The following is a 22,963-nucleotide window of genomic DNA, read 5'->3' as shown; positions in this document are numbered from 1 at the left end:
CGAGAAATAGATTCTGCGCTGTCGATTGGTCCGGACATTCTCTCTCTAGAGTATCTCTAGGACGTGCAGAATTCTCTCTCTTCCACGTCTCTACTGCACTATTATATGTGTGCAGCCCTTCCGAGCAGCCTCTGTTTTCTTCTCTAGTTCGCTCATCCTCTGGGTTTCCCGCCGTCTTGATCGTTGCTTCTGTGATTTCCGTCGCCATTTCGATCAATCTGGTCGTTAATTCTCTGATGCTCTTCACAATTTTGGTCAGTCTGGCTGTAAATCCGCTGTTTTCCTGCACCGGATTGCTTCTTGGGCGAGCGGCCAATTGTTCATCGGCCTGCGCTTGCTGTCCAGGTGAGTTTCACACTCATGTCTGTGTGCACATGTGGGATAAGCACGTGCCGGTGTCGTGCTGTTCATGCCTGTGATTGGTCAAGGCACGCATTTGTACAGTGTGCATCTTGTTAGGGGTCTTGGCTACCTCTAATTCATCTCTTTTATCATTTTGCAGTACGTATTTCTGCCGCTTGAACCATCAGAATAGAAATGCTGGAAGTGGTCACGTAAGCTACGCATGCCCTCACACAGAGAGTAAGGATACCCTTGTCCAATTCTCTGCCTGCTGCACCCGAATCTAATCGCTTAGCTTCCCTAATCCACCTCATTAATGACAGCGATGGGGTGAGAAGCACCGTTAGACCCAACAACAGAGCTTTCCAGAGGCGTTCAACCTCCTGCCACTGTGCAAAATCTGAGTGACTTCTGTAGGTTCTCTTTTGTGTGCGCACCACCTTAAAGTTATGGATGTCTTCAACTGCCATGGTCAACCCCCTTGCAATAAAGAGAACGCTCGAGAAATCCATCCTTACCCTGCTTTTTTGGGGGTTCCCTGTAAAGACCTTATGCAAAGCCATGGCTCATGGCCTTTTGCACACCTCGCCGAGGCACTCAGTGGATTGAACCCTGATGAGATGTGGGGAAATATAGGTGTAAGCTTCAAAAACAACTTCTGCGGTAACGGTGAGCAGGACACCCTCAGAAGACTAGCTCTAAAGGGCAGGAAACCTCATGCAGTGAAATCCATGTCGAGGAGCCCTGAAGTGAGAGAGAGTTTAGAGCAAAGCCCAGACAGATTTTTTGAAACTCGGCATCATGCAAATCTTGCAAATGCTAGTGGGGGCTTGGAAAAAGGAGATTTCAACAGATCGGTCATCCATGATGTAAGTACTGAAAAAGACTTTGACAGGGCGGTTGCTCAAGAAATGGCCAAGGGTATGCATGCATTCTTGGATGTGTATGCAGCTCAGGAGAGGGAACAGTCAGGGAGCATGGCCATATGGTTTGATGTCATGGCTGGTGCAGAGAAAAGCATGCATGTCAACATTGGCAAGTCTGTTCTACCGCATGCTCTCAGCAGAACATCATCCAATTCAACTTACAAGCCATCAGACAACGCTTGGGAGTATGGCTTCTCTTCACAACCCCTGCCAAATGTGGTGTCAAGAAGGCCATCAATTCAACATAAAAGCACCAAGCGCTCACTTGAGCTCTGTTTTACAGGTGCCAGCCAGCCTGCAGCCTCTTGTAAGCTCACATTGAAGAAGCTTCCCTTAAGGCATTCTCAGATGCAGGCCAGATTAACCTTGAAGGACTCAGAAAATGGCAAGGCAGTGATGCAGCAGAAGCAAAAAGGCACCCGGGTAGCAAAGAAAGGCCGATTTCAAAGTGCTCAAATTTGGAAGCAGCTGCTTTGTGGTGGCTTTGCTGGTGTGATCTCACGATCTGCGGTGGCACCATTAGACCTGATCAAGGTGAGGTTTCATTGATGTCAAAGCCTTGTGTTTTAAGATCTTCTGTGTGGTAGGAGAAACTTTCCATAGGAGTTCTTTGATTGCACTCCATCCCTACGTCATTCAGAAAATCTAGCTCTGGGCTGCTTACACCCAGTTGGATAAAACCTATTTTTAGCAGCATTGCATCTTAGGTTTTCTGCTGGCTTTGTTGCAGACTTATTTGATCACATCCCATGGATTGGGAGGATCGCAGAAGTCTGCATTGACTATTTGTAAGGAAATTGTGGATTCTGGTGGTTGGCAAGGCCTTTTCAGAGGTAAAGCATGTGCTGCTTCTTGTGGGTAAATCCTCATTAGCTCATTTCTTGTAAGAGCTACTTAACCTTTTCTTCTCTCTTATGTGTTCAGGAAATCTTGTGAATTGCATAAGAGTAGCTCCCAACAAGGCTATAGAGTTGTGTGTATTTGAGACGGTCCGAAGAGAATTCAACAAGGAAGGCCATCCATTGAAGAATGTAGCAGCCACGGTTGCAGGTGGAGCGGCAGGAATGGCTGGCACGGTTGCTACTTACCCACTAGAATTAATCCGAACTAGGCTTTCTGTTCAGGTATGTTCTTCCTTCAGTAATGACACAAGAGCAACTAAAGTGCTTCCTTCTCAATTTTTAGTGGTCTGATCCTTGAGCAATCCTCGTGTTTTTGCAGCCTGAGCTATATAGTGGGCTTTTTCAGGCTGTCTCTAAAATTTCCCAGGAAGAGGTGTGATACTTGTCCCTTCACGTGAGAAGCTTGTCGTGTTTGTTAGGTTTGCATGCCTACGTGTGTATGTGTGTGTGTGTGTGTGTGTGTGCACGAGCACATGTCTGTTGTGTAAAGCTATTGTATTTTACATAAAGGGGCCTGAGAAAAATTATGGTGATGTGTTGCCAGGGTTTCATGGCATTTTACTCTGGACTCAGTCCCAGCTTAGTGGGAGTGTTCCCTTATGCTGCAACAAATTACTTTGTGTATGATGGCCTTCGCACTACTTATCGCCGTTCCACAGGCCGGAAAAATGTGCCAACCATTCCTACATTAATTTTTGGAGCAGTGGCAGCTGCTGCTTCCAGTACTGTAACCTTCCCATTGGAGGTCAGCTTGTAACCTTGTTGCTGCATTTAGTCCTTGTTCTCGTCATATTAGCGTGACCAAGGGACCTCAATAATTACTTTTTCTGTTTGGTTTTCTGCATTTTCATCTCTAAAACTCAGAAACCCATGGTGTCCATGTTTAGGTGGCAAGGAGGCAAATGCAGCTCTCTCTCACGGATGCTGTCAAGAAGTCATCTATTGGTGTCATTCTAGATATCTACAAGCATGAGGGGTTCTTTGCACTCTACAGGGGTCTTGGAACCACTTGGTTGAAACTTATCCCTGCCGCTGGTATTTCATTTGTTTGCTATGAGGCCACCCGTTTAGCACTACGTATTGATGATGCTAGCATTGTGGTGAGAGATGAAGAGTCATCTGCCGCAGCAGAAGCCAAGCCCAACCTGTAGCATGGGAAGCAGTTGTGCATGTACCTGTAATACCACAGATAAGGTCAATGATTGACATTGCTGTCAAGATTTTTATTTTTAGACCTGGATACAGGCCAGCTTTGTTGGAGAGAGCAGCATCATGAGGAACAAATGGTCACAGCACAACCATTCATACTGGATTAAGAGGAATTTTTTGCGTCACTTCTGAGAAGCGAGGTTTGACATGGTGGCAGTGAGACTTAAGAGGAAATACACAGGCACATGTCGTCCACCTCCTTATAGGGCTTTTTGTCAGATGTGGAAGATTCTAAGGTAGGGATGCCCCTTTTGAGAGTGGAATGAGGCTACCCTGTAGTGGTAGGTTGATGGATGCAAGTACCGATACAACTACAGGGACTGGGATAGATGATGCTAGTATTACAGGTTATCATGGCCAGACGAGAATGCACGTGTCAACAGCTTCCAACTGCCAATGCTCCTTTGAGTTTGTATATATTCTTACCTTTTTTGGTCCCTCATTTTTGTGAGCACACAGCATGTGGACCTTACAATCTGCACTTTTTGGATGGACGTGTCTCGGTTGGGTTCAGACATGTCTGGTGTCCTGGGTCACAGACCTTTTTCTTTGCTTATCCCTCTCTAATCTTGCATAAGCATATTGTGAATTCAGTGTACACTTCAATGATGGTCTTTTAGCTCTATCATGGTGGAAACCTTATCTGACTTGAGACAGAAGCTCGATGTGGGGGGATATGCCTAGAGCATTTGTATTCTACCTCAGCATCTATGCTGGGAGTTTCTTGCCAAGTCAAGAATGTACTCTCTTCCATGTTTAATACAAAAATAAATTCAACCTTGAATTGTTGTTGTACACATTAATTGTAGGGGCTTTACAGACATATACATGCCCCCCTTTTCCCACACACGCGAAAGAGCATGTCTCTTTTGGGTGGGGAATCTCCGTCCCTTGCCTACTTGCAAGATACACATAGAACCATGTTAACCCCCTCTTGCAAGGGATGCAGATAGATATATTTATAGACATGAAATGTTCAAATTTGCATATGAAGAGGTGTATAAAGGAATTGCTTTTGCAATTGAGGTTCTTTAAGAGGTACATGCATCATAGGTGCAAGCGATGTCGTTCATAAAAGATTATAAGCTGACTGGATGAAAGTTTTGTGGTGGTTGGTGTCTTGCATGTGTAATGTGACCTTTAATATCTCTTAACATTCCCCTTCGCTTAAACAGAGTAGGGATCGTAATTGTTTGTGGAATTACACGTGCATTAGTCAAGGTTTTATGTGGTAAGCTTGCATGTTGTGATTGACTACTATGACATTTCTTATAGAGAGAGACGTGGATATCGATGCTCCACCCTCATATTGTATTGCCTTGGCACTGGCCAGCTCATGTTTGGGCAGTACCTACTATGAGATAGCCATGGCGGAGCAGCTCGGGCGCTCCGCATTCCCATATTCACACGGTAGGGTGGCCTAGAAGATGAGATAGTTTAGAGATGGCTTGGATTATATTTGGCACTCTGCTAAATAGACTATATGCTACACTGGATTGTTATATTGTAACGGTGCACGCATGTAGTAGGTAGACTTTACCCACTCCACACGTGCAGTAGGTAGAATTTACTCTTGGATATCTTATCCTGGCATTGCGGGGTCCAAATGGAGTCTACACCTTGTTCATCTTTTTGGGCTGAATGTACACCACGGACGGTGGCACCGATTATGACTATGGATCTACATAGTCATGTTATGGCCGCCTCACATATACAAACCTTAATAAAATGCATGGCCAATCCCTTCTCCACACAATTCATCAGACACCAGTGAGTTTACTCCCTAGCTTTTTCTAATAGCATAATTACCAGATTCAAAGCCTTCATCGAAGCTCCTTTCACAAGAGCACATGGAGGTGGGACTTTGCCATCTACTGTATTACTTCAGTAATACAATATTCTTTTCTGTCATGTTATTATGCAATTTGAGTTCAAATTTCGTGTTGTGAAAGATCCTACTTATGTTTTATTATGTACTCTTAGCTACTATTGGCATACATGTGCATTACAACCTCATCCTAAATCGCATGGAGATTTAGTGATGAAAATTTTGTAGAGAGTATTATCATATGCTATTGTTAGCCACATTTTTCACTTCACTTGGAGCAATTGACTTTGCCTTGAAACATTGATTAGTTGAGCTTAAACTTGAATGTTAACTCCGTCTTGAGCTTTGACATGTTGATCTTGAATGAGAGTAAGTATGGCTACTGCTTTACTCTTCATCATTTTTCCTCCCCTCGGAAAAGAGACTTCTACTATGTACGAAAAAATATGTGAAAGAGAGATTTCAAATTATACAAGGGAGAAATCTCAACCAATTAGGTGCCTTGTGCTGCCAACAAGGACCCATATTAGTGGCAATGAAAAAGATGCCATGATCCCACTTTCTCATAAACTGGCCACGCTTTCTCTTCACAGCCCTCGAAGAGATCCTTGGATTCTAGCCTAATTGGCCATAAGGGTGTCGATGATATCACTCCAAATTCTACAAATGCACTGTGTATCATTAACCAAAGTGCCCTCAACAAAGGCCTCATTGCATCTAGCCTTCCAAATATGACAAGCTACAATGCTTGGGCACATATCCCGACTCCTACAAGTCTTGAAGACGACATAGTTGAGGAACTCTCTGACTTATCATAATGACCAGATCCTTGTCGCTTCCCTCAATCAGCTCAGCTGTGAGCCCGAATGTGGCAACCAAATGTTAGCACCAAAGGATATGTACGCGTACGCATCCATCCTCATCCTTCCAAGGAGATATGTTATCACAATCCAAATCTATGTGCTTCCCTACACTCCCATAAGCAATGGTAGATGTAAAGCTCTTGCACATCTTGGGCATGTTGGGCTAACACCAACAAGACTAATTTCCACTAGTAAAGGTCTAGAGTAGGGACTCTCTAAATGTGTCCAAAGATAAGCCACATAGTATAACTAAAGAAAGGCACACTTTTCATTAGGTTGGTAGCATCCCTCCACTCCCACTCACCGAGGTCCCAATGCAAATACTCGATAGGGAAACCAAAGGCTCCTCCAAGTATTTGTGATTTGTGATCATCCCTAGGGAGGAATCAATATAAAAGTGCTTTCTTGCTCTACCAATAACTGTCACAAGATCAAGTCACTCTGTTAGCAAACCCCAGAGGTATGTGAATAAGAACCTCCTCATGCACTCCTAAGCTCCTCTAATCTAACCAAAGGGAAAGATAGAGGGTGATGCTCTACCTCCGAAAAGATAAAGCATAAGCTAATATCCAATCACCTACCTTAACTGGAGGACACCTCGTAAGAACCACATTGGCTAACATTACTTCAAGTGTGCGGTAACATTTTCGAGCTATACTTTTTGTATCACACAAAACACTTCATGTAAATGATTATGGAAAATCTTTGAGCTTATGACTCGTGCAATGCTGAAAGATAATCAAAATCGAGCTTATGACTTGTGTAATGTTTGGTAGTATATACTTAAACTAGGAAATTAGCCTAGACTAGGTTTTGGGCCCTTAGACATTACTTGGGCAACTGGGCATTGTAAATATGAGTCTTATATATAAGGCATTTTGACTAATGAGAAAACACATAATTCCATTCTCACAATTTAGTCTTATATACAAGGCATTTTGAAGCATGCCAATTTTGATTTTTGGTGGGGATCAAGAAAAAGACGACATCATTCAGTTATTATGTATCTCTCATTAATGAATCACACTAGGAAGGTGTGGGTATACTTAATGAAAGAGAAAAGCACGAAGTGTTCATGCACTTTCAGAGCTTCAAGGCTATGAATGGTTGAGAAAGATAAAGGTATACATATAAAATGTATAAGATCAGATGGTGGGAAAGGACATTTCTTCAATGAATTAGGTGATTATCTAAGAGAGCTCGGGATAAAGAGGCAGCTTACATACAGACACTCCACAAAAAAATAGGGTTGCAAAAAGAAAGAACAAGAATATTGCAGAAGTTGCCCATGTATTGATGAATAAGAAAGGAATACCTCATAAAGAAGTAGCAATTTATATTATGAATATAACCTTTACTACTATAGCAGTTCATGGCATAACACTTGAATAGAAATTAATAGGCAGAAAACTAGATTTAGCACACTTGAAAGTGTGTGGGTACATTGCATGTACTAGATGAGGTGAGAATAAAATTGGATCCCAAGGCAAAAAATTGTATCTTTATTAGATGCTCCCTTGAGAAGAAAGGTTAAAGATACTATAACCCCACTACACATGAAATGCAAGTGTGAGCAGGGATGTTATGTTTGATAAGATGAGTCGTTTTGGTATACCCCATTGAAGAATAGTAAGAATTTGGTTGCAACGAATAGATAAGACCAAGAGAGTCCTCTAGCAGTGGTCTATTATTAGATCTTGGTAAGGGTGAGGTAGACTGCTAGGAATTCTAACACATCATTTGGTGGTACTACACATGCTGGAATTTAACAAATTTGTATGTATCACCACGTAAGGAAAAAGAGAAGATGGATCATCATGCTTTCATCATAATGCCTTAGATCAATGTTCTAATATATCATTCCTTTGTTGATGAGGATAGTGGTTGAGAACTAAGCCTTAATGAGGAGTTTGGGATCTCAAATATTAATACACCTGGTGTACAAAGAGCCAAAGTAGTGTTGAGTGTTGAGAAACCTAATATGGGATTAATCATGGTGTTATCCAACATAGATTAAGCATAAACTATGGTGGGTTATACCACACCAAGAACTCCATGACTAGAGAGAGAGAGAGAGAGAGAGTAGCACACTCAACAAAACTCTATTGCATATGTTATCACCATACAAAGAAAGGTTTCTAATATAGATAGCCATTGACCCAATATCATTTACACATCATCATGCCATGTGGCAATCTCTATCTCACATCTTCTTGTGTGACTCCTATAAATCACATCCCACATAATATCTCATCTCACCCATAAGGTGTGTTCCCACACAAACATAAACTCACACATCAAAACCCGTTACAATTTTACATTGCACATTTCAACACCCCTCCTCAATGTAAAATTGGGTTTTCACAATCTCTCGAACCATTTTTGACCAACTCACCTCTCACCCATAACAATTTGGCATTAATGCCAATCTCAACACTCCTCGTCAATGCAAATCGGAGTGTTCAACAGGTGTGTGTGTGTGTGTGTTCAGCCAACCTAGACACCTAGACACCTTAAGTCCATTTTAAGCACCATTTTGCTTGGGCAGAGCCACCCAAGTGCTTTTTAGACACCCATGTGCCTGAAAGAAAGAGCCAAACCATAAAGTGTGACGCCCACGCGTGCATAACTCAACACACACCACAATACATCCATTTTGAGATCCCCATGTTTGTGTAGGGTACCCTCATAATTTCGGGTGAAAAAAATACGAACAATTTTATGCAATAGCGCAAAGGCAGAGAACCCATAACAAATGTGAAAAATTATATCCATTTAATATGCTATCATGTTAGGGCAGGGATATCCATAGAAAAATGTGGTCAGCAACACCACGGCTTTTACAAAGCTAATATTTGTCCAATTTTGGCTTAGCTAAGGAAATTAGAGATATTATAAAAGAAATGCATGTAAAAAATGCCCAATCCTTAAGCCTCATGCCAACAAAATATAAGGTGAGGTGGTTCTATTGTTCGATGCCTCTAATCATTCGCTTTACCTAATAAAACTGCGACGAGCTCCAGCTATCCTGAGGGAAACTTCGGAGGGAACCTGATGATGGCTTCAGCCGCCTCGTCTCAGCATACCAACTTCTCCAACCATGATCTTGCTGCTCCTCCTGCTCCATCTTCACTTTACTAGAAGCTTAAGAAATCCCGCATAACCTAATCCCAAAAAACCTAATCACTTTACTAGAAGCTTAAGAAATCCCGCATAGCCTAATCCCAAAAAACCTAAAAACCTTGTGTATGTGCTGGCCGCCTTTTCGAACTCTGTCAAGCTGTCGAGCTACCACCTCTTCTTCATTTTCTTAGAGGAGATGCTTGCTCCTCTCTTTCTAGCCATCAATGCTTAAACTTCTCCTTTGTGAAATTTTCTACGTTGTTGCAATCTTTGATCCCTACATGAGCTTAAATCTACAAACCTCTGATGTGCGATGCCTGCTAATAAAACAAGGCGTTGGTCTGTAGTCTCTTCTTGGGAGCTTCTTTGATGACGGCACCATCCTCCAATATCTCTACATTGCTAAAAATATTCATTTTCAGCTTCCATGGACAGATTCAAATCTCCAAATGCACGATTCTCTTCTTTGCAACTCTTGGCAGCTTCATACTCTCTTAATGCAATGATAATGATAATGAGTGTGCTTAATTTTTTAAATAAAATAAAAATAATGCTTAATCAAATAACCTCGTAAACAAGAAAACTATACATAGATATGCACCATGATCAAAAGCTCTGATACCATGCTGAGAAACCTAATATGAGATTAATCATGGTGTTGTGCAACATAGATTAGCATAAACTACACTGGGTTATACCACACCAAGAACTCCATGACTAGAGAGAGAGAGAGAGAGAGAGAGAGAGAGAGAGAGAGAGAGAGAGAGAGAGAGAGAGTAGTGCACTCAACAAAACTCTATTGCATATGTTATCACCATACAAAGAAAGGCTTCTAATATAGATAACCATTGATCCAATCTCCTTTACACATCATCATGCCATATGGCAATCTCTATCCCATATCTTCTTGTGTAACTCTCATAAATCACATCACATAATATCTCATCTCACCCATAAGGTGTGTTCTCACACAAACATAAACTCACACATCAAAACCGATTACAATTTTACATTACACATTTCAACATTGAGAACACATCCAAGTACATACAGGTCTACGAGGGTCGGATATCCCAATGCACAAGTTGAGATATGATAGGTATACAACCCCACCATTACATATATATGGTCAAAGAAATACAAGAGATAGAGCTCATATGTTTTGAGGATACACTTAGCCATAAACATTGGGAAGTTATTATGGATGAAAGGATAGTTGCATTGGATGTAGCCAGTTTCTTCGATACTTGGCTGATGTGGCACATCCCCTCCATACTTTGATGAAGTAAGATATAGTCTATGAGTAGATGGAGGTGGGATCAATGCTGGATGCAAGTGAGAGTCTACAAAGAAAAGCATTATTAATATGGGCCTATGAGAAGGTACAAGGCAAGGTTGTCCAAAGGGTATACACAAACACAGTGACATTGAGAGAAGACTTTCAGCCCGGTTTGCAAAGGAGAGTAGTCATTGCTATGACTACAACTAAGGGATGGTGTTTACAGCAAATGGATGGACATTTCTATGACTACAACTAAGTGATGGTCTTTACATCAAATGGATGTAATTAATTCTTGTTTACATGGTGGTATGTAGGAGGAGGTCTACATGGTGTAGCCACTAGGATATAAGGACATGCACACCTACAATTTGTTTATAGACTGCATAAATCCTTGTATGGCTTAGATGGTTAGACAATATAGGATAATATATCTTATCACTAGTAACTCTCACATATCCACGTTAACCCTTGTTGGAGACCTCTATTGGCGTTTGAAAAGATGCAGGGGGGAGAAGAGAGCTTGAGCTCTTGCAAGCATACACACACTCACACAAACTCTAGAAGAGAATGCACAAAGTGAGAGGCTGAAAATTCTTCTTCTTCATAGAACAAAAGAGAGACAAAAGAGGTCTACAAAGAAGATAAAGTGACTAACACATATAATAGACTATATACAAGCGGTCCATAATGTGAACACGCTAAATGGAGTGGGTAGGTGTGGACTAGTCAGTGTAGTCCTATAGAATCTCTGGCAAAGATATGTCAGTGCCAGCTACCAAACCCGCCAGTCATGTAAATGTCGAATGGTCACGTAGGCGCCTCGTGAGTATTAGCTCATGTTGAGCTTGACATCTTAACACTCCCCCTCAAGCTCAACTCCATCTCATGAACTCCAAGCATATCTTGAAATCTACGGATCTTCTCAACTTCTCCCAAGGCCTTTGTGAAGATGTCAACGACTTAGTACTGTGTGTGCTGACTAGGCCAAGTTGATGTTCCCTAGGACAAGACTCTCTCCTTGATGAAGTGGTAATGTACCTCAATGTGTTTCGTCTGCACATGGAAAACTAGGTTGCTATAGTCAACTGTATACTGCTAAGATTGTCACAATATATGACAACCTTCCTCCCCACATGCAACCCCAAATCAGCAAGTAGCTTGCGTAACCAAGCTACCTCACATGTTGCCACCATAACTCCTCTGTACTCTGCCTTTGTACTTGACAAGGCAATTGTGGGCTGCTTCTTACTACTCCATGTCATAGCAGCACTCCAATGAAAACATAAATCCACTGGTAGATCTCCTGTATGAGATGCTACCTGCCTTTAGAATCAGCATCTGTATACCCATGTAGCTCCAATGGTATACCTGTTACATAAAACAATGCATAATCAATAGTGGCCCTCAAATACCAAAGTACGCGTCGCACACTATCAAGATGTGGTTTGCACGGAACCTGCATAAACTGGCTCTCTAAGCTAACAATGCAACTCAAATATGGCCTTCTGACCGTGACATAGATCAAACTTCCCACAATCGTCCTCCTGTACATAGTGGGATTCTCCAACACATAACGTGTATCCGCACTAAGCTTTGCCATTTTGATCTAATGGCACTGAGATTCACTTACAATCAGCCATCCCATACTTGGACAACATGTCCAATATATGTTGTTTCTGTGTGACAGCCAAATACCCTTAAGTGTGCGAATGACCTCAATTCCCAAAAGTAGCGCAGATCTCCCAAATCTGTCATCTCAAACTTCCTTTTGGGAAGACTTTTCACATGCTTAATCTCATCCAAGTTGTCACCCCTAACAATAAGATCATCTACATAGATGGTGATGATCACAATACCCTTATTACTGTAGCGCACATACAAAGAGTGATCTGCATCTGCCATATGAAAACCAATAGTGACAAGATACTCAACAATCTTGTCATGCCTTGCTCGTGGAGCTTCCTTCAGCCCATATAAATCCTTTACGAAGCTTACATACATACTTTGGGTGACCTGTATCCTCAAAACCAGGTGGCTGATCCATATACACTTCTTCTTGCAAGTCACCATGCAAGAACACATTTTTTACATCCATCTGATATGTAAAAACCAACCATCGCGCAATCACAACTCTCACAATTGCCATCTTTGTAACCGGGGCAAATGTCTCCTCATCATAATCAATCCAATGTGTGCGCATATCCTTTGGGGGTATGTACAATAACCGAGCCAAAACCTCTGAGCTAAAACATCCGAGCTGATCCATTTAAGTCTTGTTTATTCATGTATTTATTCAAGAAAGTATCGAAATTGGCAATATCAAAATTACTCTGAAACATGTGACAAAATGGTGCCTGTTGTCTATTACCTAATGACATTCAAACACACAGCTCTCCAAATTCGTGTCGCCATTGACATGATAAAACTTGGTAACACCCCGACAACTACCAAACACTTGCTTGCCACACACAAACTTGGTACACAAAGAATCGAAATGGCAGATATGCTTGTCACCTCCATCCACAGCAAAGCTGAGCTGATCCCCAGAAGCTGTAATATCTCAAACAGAAACCAAACTATCAGGCAAATCCACAGAAGGACAAGGTTTGTAGGTAAAATGCAACCAATCAAAAAGCCTCTCCCTACAGAATTTGATCAAGGGCATCAAAAAAGGTTCTGTTTGGTACGATTGACGTGTAAAATTCTCACATAGTAAGTGTCATTGGCAAGTAAAAATTCTAGACCAAACCACATGCAACACCATGCATGCAACAAGACAGGCCAGACAAAAGACACAACCTTCCAAATGTTCCCAAAAGTCTAGGGATAGTCAAGGAGACAACTAAAGCACACTTTATTAAGAGTAGCAAGTACAAACAGCTAAAAAAATAGTTCAATAAACTCAAAAACGTACAGCTCCTAAATGGTCCTTCAAACGTACAGCTCCTAAATGGACGATTGTTGTAGAGAGCATGAAGAAATAGCTCACTCAGAAGAATCCCAAACACAAGACGCGAACACAACCATGAAAATGAGGAAGATTGTAATTAGCATATCAATAGCACAATGTGGAGGTGCACTTTTGGATTCAACCCTTGAAATTTGAAATTTTCATGACAAAATTTTGACATTAACTTTCAACAACTGCCCGTTTTCTCCAACTTCTTCGTAAAAAATTACAAATCTGAAGACCTTTCTGAAAAGGTAAAGGACAGAGCAAAGGAACCTCTTTAAATTTCTTAAACTGACTATATTGTATCTGAATCCATTGGCCTAATCAACATCCAGCACAAAAAAGATCATGTTCTTGCCATTAAAAACAGAGAGAAAACATATTCAGCCTACCTTTACTCATCAACTTCGCAAAGGGACTGCAGGACTGATACAAAATTAGAAAAGACTCTGTTAGGGTCCATGCACTGATACTTATGGGCTCACTGGCCTGAGGTCAATGTGACACTCGTGCCCTCCTCAACAACCCAAAATGCATAAAGAAGCAAAAGCTTAAATATACCATATTCAAGTGTCAACCATTTGGTGCAACACACTCCAGATGTAGCCTTGAGTCAAAACATATGCAAAGCACAAGTAAACAAAGTAAAAGGGATCTCTCCTTCAATACACTAACATGCAGCACTACCGGTCTGCTAGTTGATCATCCTTCAATTATTGATGTTCATAAGCTCAATCACAAATCAGCTGCTTATATGCGTAACCTTATCTCATTACTATGTTCACCAGCAACAAGGACACAATTTTGTAAACACTAACAATAAAACTCCAGTCACTCCAGCCATTAAAAGTTAATTGCAAGCAACAAGGTTGCCGCAAAGCTCACCACAACACAAAAACCTTCAGAAAGCTTGCTTAAGAACTGGCATAGATTAATATTGAAGTAGACAAACTTCAGTCAGCATTTAAAAAAAAGAAGAGGCTAAAGTTAGACTTAAAGAGAGGTCCATGGAAAGACATGATTAAGAACCATGACACCTTCCTAACTCTTTTCGTAACGACTGGTATCCAGAGTCTAACAGAGTCTAACAACAAACACAGACCCAAAATAGAAAGTTAACGTCAGATGCATCAGACGACACCACAAAGCGATAACATATCAAAAGCAAGGAGACCACAAAGTTTGACATAGGGACATATTGAATTTGTCAAGATAGAAAATGTCTAGAAAAATGTTCAACAACCCACTAAATATCTTCTTCAGCAGCATCATCCACATAACAAGACCTCACTCGTCGTGCCTCTTGCAAAGCACGATCAAAAATGTCATCTCGTGTAGCCATGAAGTTTGCCGCATCTGCAGCATAACATGGCAAAGACCTTCAACTTAGTAATATAAAAAAATGCAATGTCAAGACCTATTTGCAAGTCACAAATATCAAAATTTAGATCACTCACCAATCCACAGGAGCACTGAACTCCAAAATCGTATCTGCATCATCATCTATAACATGAGGAATGGATGGCCCAGCATCATGTGTGTAAGATTTGACAAAAGGTGTCAAAAGATTATCACATAGCTCCTTATCATTATCTATCACCAAGCATCTCCTCCCTGTATGTAGTGCTGCTCGCATAAGAGGTCCTGTGCCAGCTCCAAGCTCCAATAGAGTAGCAGAACTCGAAGAAAGAAAGTCAAGGAACATCAAAATAAATGTTGGACTCTTTTCCATAAAACCTCTCCATGATCCCGACTTTCCTACAATCTTTGATCTACTGGATGATGGAAGATAGTGAGTCAACATGTAGGAGTCCAATGATTGCTTCAACTCATAAGCAATGGCTTGACCTTGGGACTCATGCACAGGGGGTTTACAACCAAGCTTGCGAAAAGCCATTACATGGAAGGCATTCTCCTGTCCATTTCCAAGGAGTTTGAATAACAAGAAAAAAGAATTTAATGATGACGAAACTAAAATCTCACAATGTAGAACACCAAGAAAAAAGTTTAAAGTTCTACCTTTACTTTGAAGCCATATTTTTCATTGATGGAGCAAGGATCTGGAGTAATTGCAACCCACCTAAAGCATATCTCCAACTTCACACGTCTGGCATATCGCTCAACCATTGCCACACTAGATACAGAACACATAACAAGTGTCCAACCATTGTCATCCATTGATGCAGCAGCCACTCCCAATGAGAAAAGGTAGTGATCATCTGTTAGTGTATTCCATGGTGGAACACCTTCAACACCTCCCACTGAAGATCCTGTGGGCAAATCCACAAGACATAAATCCACACTCCATGCACAGGCTTTGTTGTTCCTTATCCTACCATGACCTCCACTTCCCAAATAGAAGGTTCTCATCTCATTAAATCCCTCAGAAAAATCTCCTTGGAGAATCTGTTTGCCAAGAGCAATATAATCATAACACCAAACCTTCACATTATCTTTCATTGCTTTGCAAGCCATGGTTGGAAAAGCAAGAAGAGGCAAGTGCACCATATCCATATCATATGATTTCTTTCTCTTCTCAATCTCTCTTGTGTCCAAACCTGAGACCAAAATATACAAAGTATCACATATAATAAATAAACACAATTACTCTAGACTTCCTGCTAGCAAACACTCTTGGAACATTCATGCAAAGTCAAAAAGAATGTAACCTCAAACCAAATTACCTGTTGCAGGCGTGTCAAGGTTCTTGTTTTTTGGCCTTCCTTTGTAACCTTGTGCCTCCTCATCAACCCGTTCTCGCTGATCAAGTAATTTCTTTTGTTCTTCTTCAAGTCTCCTCCTCTCTTCATCATTTATGTTGCCAATTGAACCAGATTCAGATCTACACTCTCCCTTAGAGTGCTTCTCAAACAAGTTCTTCTCCTCCTCAATGAAAGTGCCTTTTTTCATATCCAACCACCATGGACAACAGTGCTTCCTTTCCCAATCGGATAGCAAAAAAGCCCCTGTAGAAGATGCATCCTCCCTGAACACTAGAGAAGTGTACATGCAAAATGCTGGAGGACTCAACATAGTCCAAGCTTTACATATATGGGGAATACTTGAGACTTGTTTGGACTCCACCATGGAAAGAAGATACCTGCAAGAATACCCTTATTGTAAAACATCCAAAGCATTAAACAAGACAGTTGAAAAACAAGAGTTTGAGTTTGTAATCACCTGTACACCACACGTCTAGCCCCATTAGGAAGATCTACTTGCTTCAATGGAGGAATTGCAACTGTCATATCCTTAGAGAGTGGCTCATATAAAACTTCTCTATAACGGAACACAATGTCATGAAAATACTCATCAAGAGTCGGATGGTCTGGAAGTATTAACTTCTCTCCTCCCATGTTCTTCTCCACTACCTGATTTAATAGCCGTGTGGCTTCTACAAGCACTTGGTCCATCCATACCTCCTTTGCCAACCAACGAATGAAACCATGGTCTGATGATTGTAGCCCATACGAGCTTTTAAAATTGTCATCCGCACCCAATAATGACAAAATCATCACCTTTTTTGTGGAAGAGCATGCAGCCATAGAAATCTGGTACAACTTATCCAAACTAATTCGAGATAAGTGATCTTCAAATGGTAGCCTCCATAAAACATCAAACCACTCTTTTCCATGAGAAGGATTCACAATTGACAAGATCTGTATATAAAATTGAGAGCAATATACCAACCCTCTTCCACCCCTTTCGCTGGCGAAAGATGTTGGTGGAAAGCCTATAATAAGCACTATGGCATAAACACTCCTGAATTATTGTATAATCTGTGAAAAAACCTACCTTGAAGACAAAGTAAATGCAACCCTTTCCCTGGCGAAACTTGTTCGCTCAGAGCCCTCTTCCACCCCTTTCGCTGGCGAAAGATGATCGCTCTTCCACCCCTTTCGCTGGCTGAGCGAGCCCTCCTCCACCACCACTTTGAAGAGCCTATAAAGGCAACTTAAGTTTCTCAGAAGTATAGACACTGGTTGTGTTCAATACTCGTTGGCGCCACTTGAGTCGTGGAGGACATGAGGGTGCTAGTTGTAGAAGGCAGAAACAATACAAGAGATATAGACAATCTTTCTCCAGAGAAAGGTAGTAGGAGAAAGAGAGAATGAGAAGAGAGAGAGAGGGTAAGAGAGTGAGAGACAAGAAGAGGCTTATTAAATACAAAAACAATCATATAGAAAATTGATGCAAATATTTCGAACGCCCCTTCAATGCATATAAAAAGAGGCTTATTTTAATACAAAGACAATCATATAGAACGGTGGTGCATAGCATGCTTTTTTATCATTCCTTGCATTTAATATAATTTGCATTTACAAGAAAATAAAGTGACATAAAAGAATGAGTTGCCTTGCATGTGCTCATTGAAGTTGCCTGTTTTGTTTGCTATGGAGACTCAGAGCTTTGCAGTGATAACAAATGAAAAACGTGATAGAGTATTTCATAAGTTATCCTCTCACGGTGTCTGTGTTGTTACGAGGAAGGGACTAGGTCTCATATTTAATATTATACTATAGAGCTTAAAGCTGCACCAGAGTGTTGGATGCGGTGATGAACGTGATGTTCTATTTCAAGTTCCATTCTTGCTAGATTGCATCGAAGGTGATGTTCTCTTGGATGTTCAGTTTGGCAACACATTCATTGTGTCAGGTGATCCAGAAATTGTTTGTAGCAATGTTGCATCAAGTTCTACAATACATTCCTCCTCTGTCAGCATTGTTGACATAATACAAAAGTTGCCTTCGTCCAATGCTCTTCGCTTGGCATGTGATCTTGTCTCAGAGAAACGAAGTGTAATCGAGCTTCCACAAAAGTACGATGGTAACATACTGTTTGAATTTCCCCCTGTTGATGCTGGCCAAAAGACTCAAGGTACAGAGGTGAAATTTGATGGTCACCTTTGGTGTGAGGATGTAACCACAAACATTTCAAATTTCGATGGAATTGTGAGACTCAGAAAATGTGGTGGCCACCTCGTGTGCGACAATGACCTTTTCTCTTACTTTGCAAGAACAGGCATAAAGAACGAGACTCAATGGAAAGGTCGTCTGCTCAGAGTGCCACATTGAATCAAGTTACTTCAGGAACATTGCAATGCCTGCACTGCAAAAGTCATCCTATCTGTAAAACTTTGTGCTCTTGCAAGATGTATCTTTGTTTTCCAAAGCTTCAAAATGTAACAAGGTGTGTCATACATATTGGCTATCATATGCACCCAGTTTCTCAAGGAACATCTAGGAAAGAGATAGAGAATCTAAAAGCAAAGGTTGCAGACATAGTTGCCACAGCACCAGAGTCAAGACCAAAGGCAATGCAAAAGAAGCTAGCTGAGGATATTGTATTCGAAGCCATCTTGTCATCTAGTCAACAAAATGAAGGAATGTCAGATGAGGAGCTTGCACTCTTGTTTGAGAGATTGCGACCAACCCTTGACACAAAGAGGTGATGCTCTTAAATTGAATTTTTTCCCTTGCTTGTGTGCATTTGTGTCAATTCCTTATTGGTATATTTCTATCCATTGTTCTAGATTATCAAAATGGAAGAAGGAAGCCAAAGAGGAGAGATGGGATGGAGAAAGAGGCTTGGATAGCATTCTTGCCTTGAAGTCTAGGAGCAAAATTGATTTCATCCAGAGTGTTGTTTTTCCAGGACAATTATCTTTCTCCTCATTTGATAGATGTCATGTTCAAAAGAGTTCGTGATTGGCACACTATGGCATGTCATGTTTATAATCCATTTCTTAGGGAGCTTCAGACAATAGCCATTGGAGAGTTTAAGACAGAGGATACCGAGGCTCAAGTACTCTTTTGGAATTTGTTGAATGAGGTTATGATGAAGGATGGTCATGGTAAGGCAGAATTCCATGGATTCATGTGGCTGATGAGGCGGTTCAAAATTAGAAAGCAGTAAGAACGGTCTTCAATGGGGGCCCTGACAATATAATGGAGGGAAAGGAGCGTACATGCTTGTGGCATTGGGAAGATAACTTACATAGACATGCTATTAGGTGCATTCCCTCTCAAGACCAAGAAGTATTCAAGTTGCGCTGTCGACAATGGAAGAATTCTCCCTCGGTCGTGGCTGCTGAGGCTCAACTAAAATCCTTGTGTGCTTGGCTACATGCTGGTCATGCAATTTCTAAGTACATTCACATGTTGTAAACATGGATTGTGTGGTGGCATGCTAGGATTCATCATTGGGGTGAACACATACTGAAGGTATCCTCATCCACCATTTACTTTTGTTTCCTTTTAACATCTAAAAGCAGGACAACTTTACACTTTCTTATTGATGTGCAGGCAATGGAAGAGAATGATCAATACCTTCTGCCAAGGATGAATCTTTCCGAGTCAATAAATGGAAGCTGGTTGGCTACAAATAATGGGGTCAAATATATGTCACTATATGATGCGTGTATGGCGGACTTGGTGGCAGCATGCTTGCAAGGAGCAAGGCATGCATCCTTCCTTGGCGGCAAACATATTGGTGAGGGTCCAGACATTCAAAGGCTAAGAGATAGGGACTCAATGTGGAAGCGAAATGCTTACAAACAAGAGAATTTAATAGATCTCACAAATGATGTGGCAGAGAAAATAGGGGTGGCAAGGGCACATGAAGCTGCCTCAGGGAATACTACTACAGTGCGCAAGAAGAGGCCACGGACATTGTCATCTCCAATACATGTGGATGATTCCCATAGACCAGAGTATCAAAAGGTGAACAAGCATCTTCAAAGGAGGCATTCTATCTCTACTCCATTCGGTGGTACAGAAGGAAATGATGATTTTTCATTACTGCAAGAGGAAGAGATAAATCAAACCATGTGGGCCATTCGCCGCACCAATCCTGGGAGTGTTGCTCGATGCCAGGGATATCTTCCAAGCAAGAAGGCAAAGTGCAATATGCTCATTGACTCAAAGGGAAGATCAGGAAAAAAGGGTGTCCCTTCCCCGTGCTTTTATGGAAGAATTAGAAGATCAACTATTGAAGACAATGTTCATTCTCAAATGATCTACTTCTGTGGAGATAGTGTGGATCACACTTGGAACCCAACAAATGCCATACATGGGATACGTGGACCTGCCCCTACAAGGTGGGTAGTGGATAAGGGAACAACACTTACTGTAGATGAAATTAAAAAACTTCAGCAAGGCGGATTTATTCTTCAAGGAATAACAGAGGAAAAATCAGCCAGCAGCCAAACTAGGAGAGTACACATAGCCAATGCAGGAGGGAAAGCTAGACCAGAATTTCGAGAAGGACAAAAGGTGATCTACAGAAAGACAGTTACCAAGGAAATGCAGGACAGAATTGATTCATCCATAACAATGGATTGTGTGGTTCTGCATACTAATGTGGTGCAAAATAGGGAGCATGTTGAGTTCATTATTGCTACAGCTGGGTCAGAAAGAAGAGGATGCCATTATACAGTGACAGTCTCGATTTTCCCATCTTGTACATGCGAGGATTTTATTCGTAGGGCTTGTCGTGTTGATCGTTACTTTCCTTGCAAACATATATACCATGTATTCCTAAAGATTCTAGGTTTGGATTTGAAAATCCACAAGCTTGTGCATCAAGCTGCTTTGACAAAAGAGGAGCTCCATGATGCTCTATCAAGGGTGGTAGTTGCATAGCATATCTACAATGATCGTCTTTTTTTGGAAAATCTAGGATTGGTAGTGGTATATCATATCTATAATGATCCTTTTTTTGGGTGAATACAGGACTGGTAGTGGTATATAATTTTTGATGAGATCCCTTTTTGGTTTAGTCAAACTATATCTACTCAAGCAGCAATGTACACTTATGTAGCGACAGTCTCGAGGAAGAAAATTATTTATTGCGGGCAAACTTTGCTCACTTATGTTGAAACGGTCTCTCAGTTGGCTATTTTGTTTTATGATTCCCATGTGGCAGCAATATTTAGTGTTTGTTTTTTGGAGATATATACAACCTATACAATTGTGTAGCAGTGATCTCTAGACTTCTCTTTTCTTCCATTGTGTCACTTGAGAGCCTTATTTTCTTTGTTGGTGATATTTTTTGGTCAAACTATATCTACCCATGCAGCAATGTATACTTATGTAGCAACAGTCTCGAGGAAGGAAATTATTTATTGCGGGCAAACTTTGCACACTTTTGTAGAAACGGTCTCTCCGATGGCTATTTTGTATTATGATTTCCATGTGACAGCAATATTCAGTATTGGATTTTTTGAAATATGAACAAACTATACAATTATGTAGTAGTGATATGTAGACTTTTGTTTTCTTCCATTGTGTCGCTTGATAGCCTTATTTTCTTTGTCGGTTGATGTGTAGAGGTGACTCCAAATTGCTTTCTTTTGGTACTGTAGATAACAACTACTTTTTATATGCAACTGGTAATAACCGCTCATATGTAATCGTGATGTAATCATGATATGCTTTTCTTATAGACCATGAAATTTGTGGTGCAATGATACTTGTGAAATACTGATATATATCGTCCACATACCTTTATTTGTTGAAAATTTCATCTTGTTCCTCTATTTATTGGATTAATATGTTTATCAAAGGATAAATTTTTTCCAAATTAAATTGTAATTACTTCCTTTTTCAAAACCCTGGCTCGCTAGCTCGTGGATTTTAGCTCGAAAAATGGTGATCCCCATCCTTTGGCTACCAATCTAGCCTTGTACCTGTTTATGCTACCTTCACTGTTATGTTTCACCTTATACACCGACTTACAACCAATAGCTTTCTTGCCTTCAGGCATGGCACCAAATCCCAAGTCTCATTTCCATACAATGCATCCATACCCTCATCCATAACTTTCTCCCAACACACATTTCCAATAGCCTCATCAAAACATGTGGGTTCTACAACCTGCACAACTTTTGCCATATAAGCATAGTGATGTGCCACATAACCATCGTAAGTCAACCTCTGCACATGGTTTTTGACTCTTCCAGATCTTCATAACTTTGCATTTATGGCTTCCATAGCCTTCTTCACACTAGGTGTCCTCATTGCTGGAATCCCAAGCTCCTCTCATAAAGGCTCATCTCCGAGCCACTAGACTCTCCATCAACAAGAGAATGCTCTGCAGAAATATCAAGCATACCAAGGGGCTCAACCACTTTCTATTTACCTTAATGTGATGTACCAATTACATTTCAAGAATTGGTATTATGACGCAACTTGCCACTCCATGGTCTATCAATAGGACTATTGGATGAGGACTCTCCTAGTTCACTCAATGACTGTGGTGGTTGCTAACTTGCATTCTGTGCAACCACATTTCCACTTACATCAGCCCCAACAACATCTTTATACTAGCTACTCATCTCATCAAATACAACATCCCTGCTTACCCTCAATTCACGTGTAGTAGGATTATAACATCTATATCCATTTTGCTCTAGGGAATACCCAATAAACACACATTGTTCTGCCTTTGGATCCAGCTTAGTATGCAACTCATCTGGCACATGCACACATGTAATACATCCAAAAACGTTTAAGTGAGAAAAATCAAGTTTATT

General features: G+C 40.9%; 1 protein-coding gene across 2 annotated transcripts; it reads left to right on the top strand.

Annotated features, from left to right (window-relative positions):
• The first annotated feature begins 9 nt into the window (after positions 1-9).
• Positions 10-4,163, top strand: LOC147616154 (adenine nucleotide transporter BT1, chloroplastic/mitochondrial-like). 2 transcript variants are annotated; one of them, XM_086778777.1, is made up of 7 exons: positions 10-345; positions 503-1,802; positions 1,999-2,101; positions 2,193-2,392; positions 2,490-2,543; positions 2,715-2,915; positions 3,058-4,163. In XM_086778777.1, exons 2-7 carry the CDS (start codon positions 792-794, stop codon positions 3,319-3,321), a joined length of 1,833 nt encoding a protein of 610 aa, XP_086634903.1. In that variant the 5' UTR covers positions 10-345; positions 503-791; the 3' UTR covers positions 3,322-4,163. The 2 variants fall into 2 exon arrangements, with proteins under 2 accessions (XP_086634903.1, XP_086634905.1); XM_086778779.1 differs by lacking the exon at positions 10-345 and having other exon boundaries at positions 1,323-1,453; positions 1,552-1,802.
• Positions 4,164-22,963: the final 18,800 nt, after the last annotated feature.

Source organism: Cibotium barometz, chromosome 39 (assembly GCF_041138505.1).
Source record: "Cibotium barometz isolate CiBa-2024 chromosome 39, ASM4113850v1, whole genome shotgun sequence".
Lineage (NCBI taxonomy): Eukaryota > Viridiplantae > Streptophyta > Polypodiopsida > Cyatheales > Cibotiaceae > Cibotium > Cibotium barometz.
Note: the sequence above shows the minus strand (reverse complement) of the source record. Positions and strands in the feature narration are given on the sequence as shown.

Coding starts and splice junctions, on each gene's coding strand:
- LOC147616154 (XM_086778777.1), top strand. CDS start 792: ATGGATGTCTTCAACTGCCATGGTCAACCCCCTTGCAATAAAGAGAAC. Junction 1,803..1,998: donor CACCATTAGACCTGATCAAG/GTGAGGTTTCAT, acceptor GCTTTGTTGCAG/ACTTATTTGATCACATCCCA. Junction 2,544..2,714: donor CTAAAATTTCCCAGGAAGAG/GTGTGATACTTG, acceptor ATGTGTTGCCAG/GGTTTCATGGCATTTTACTC.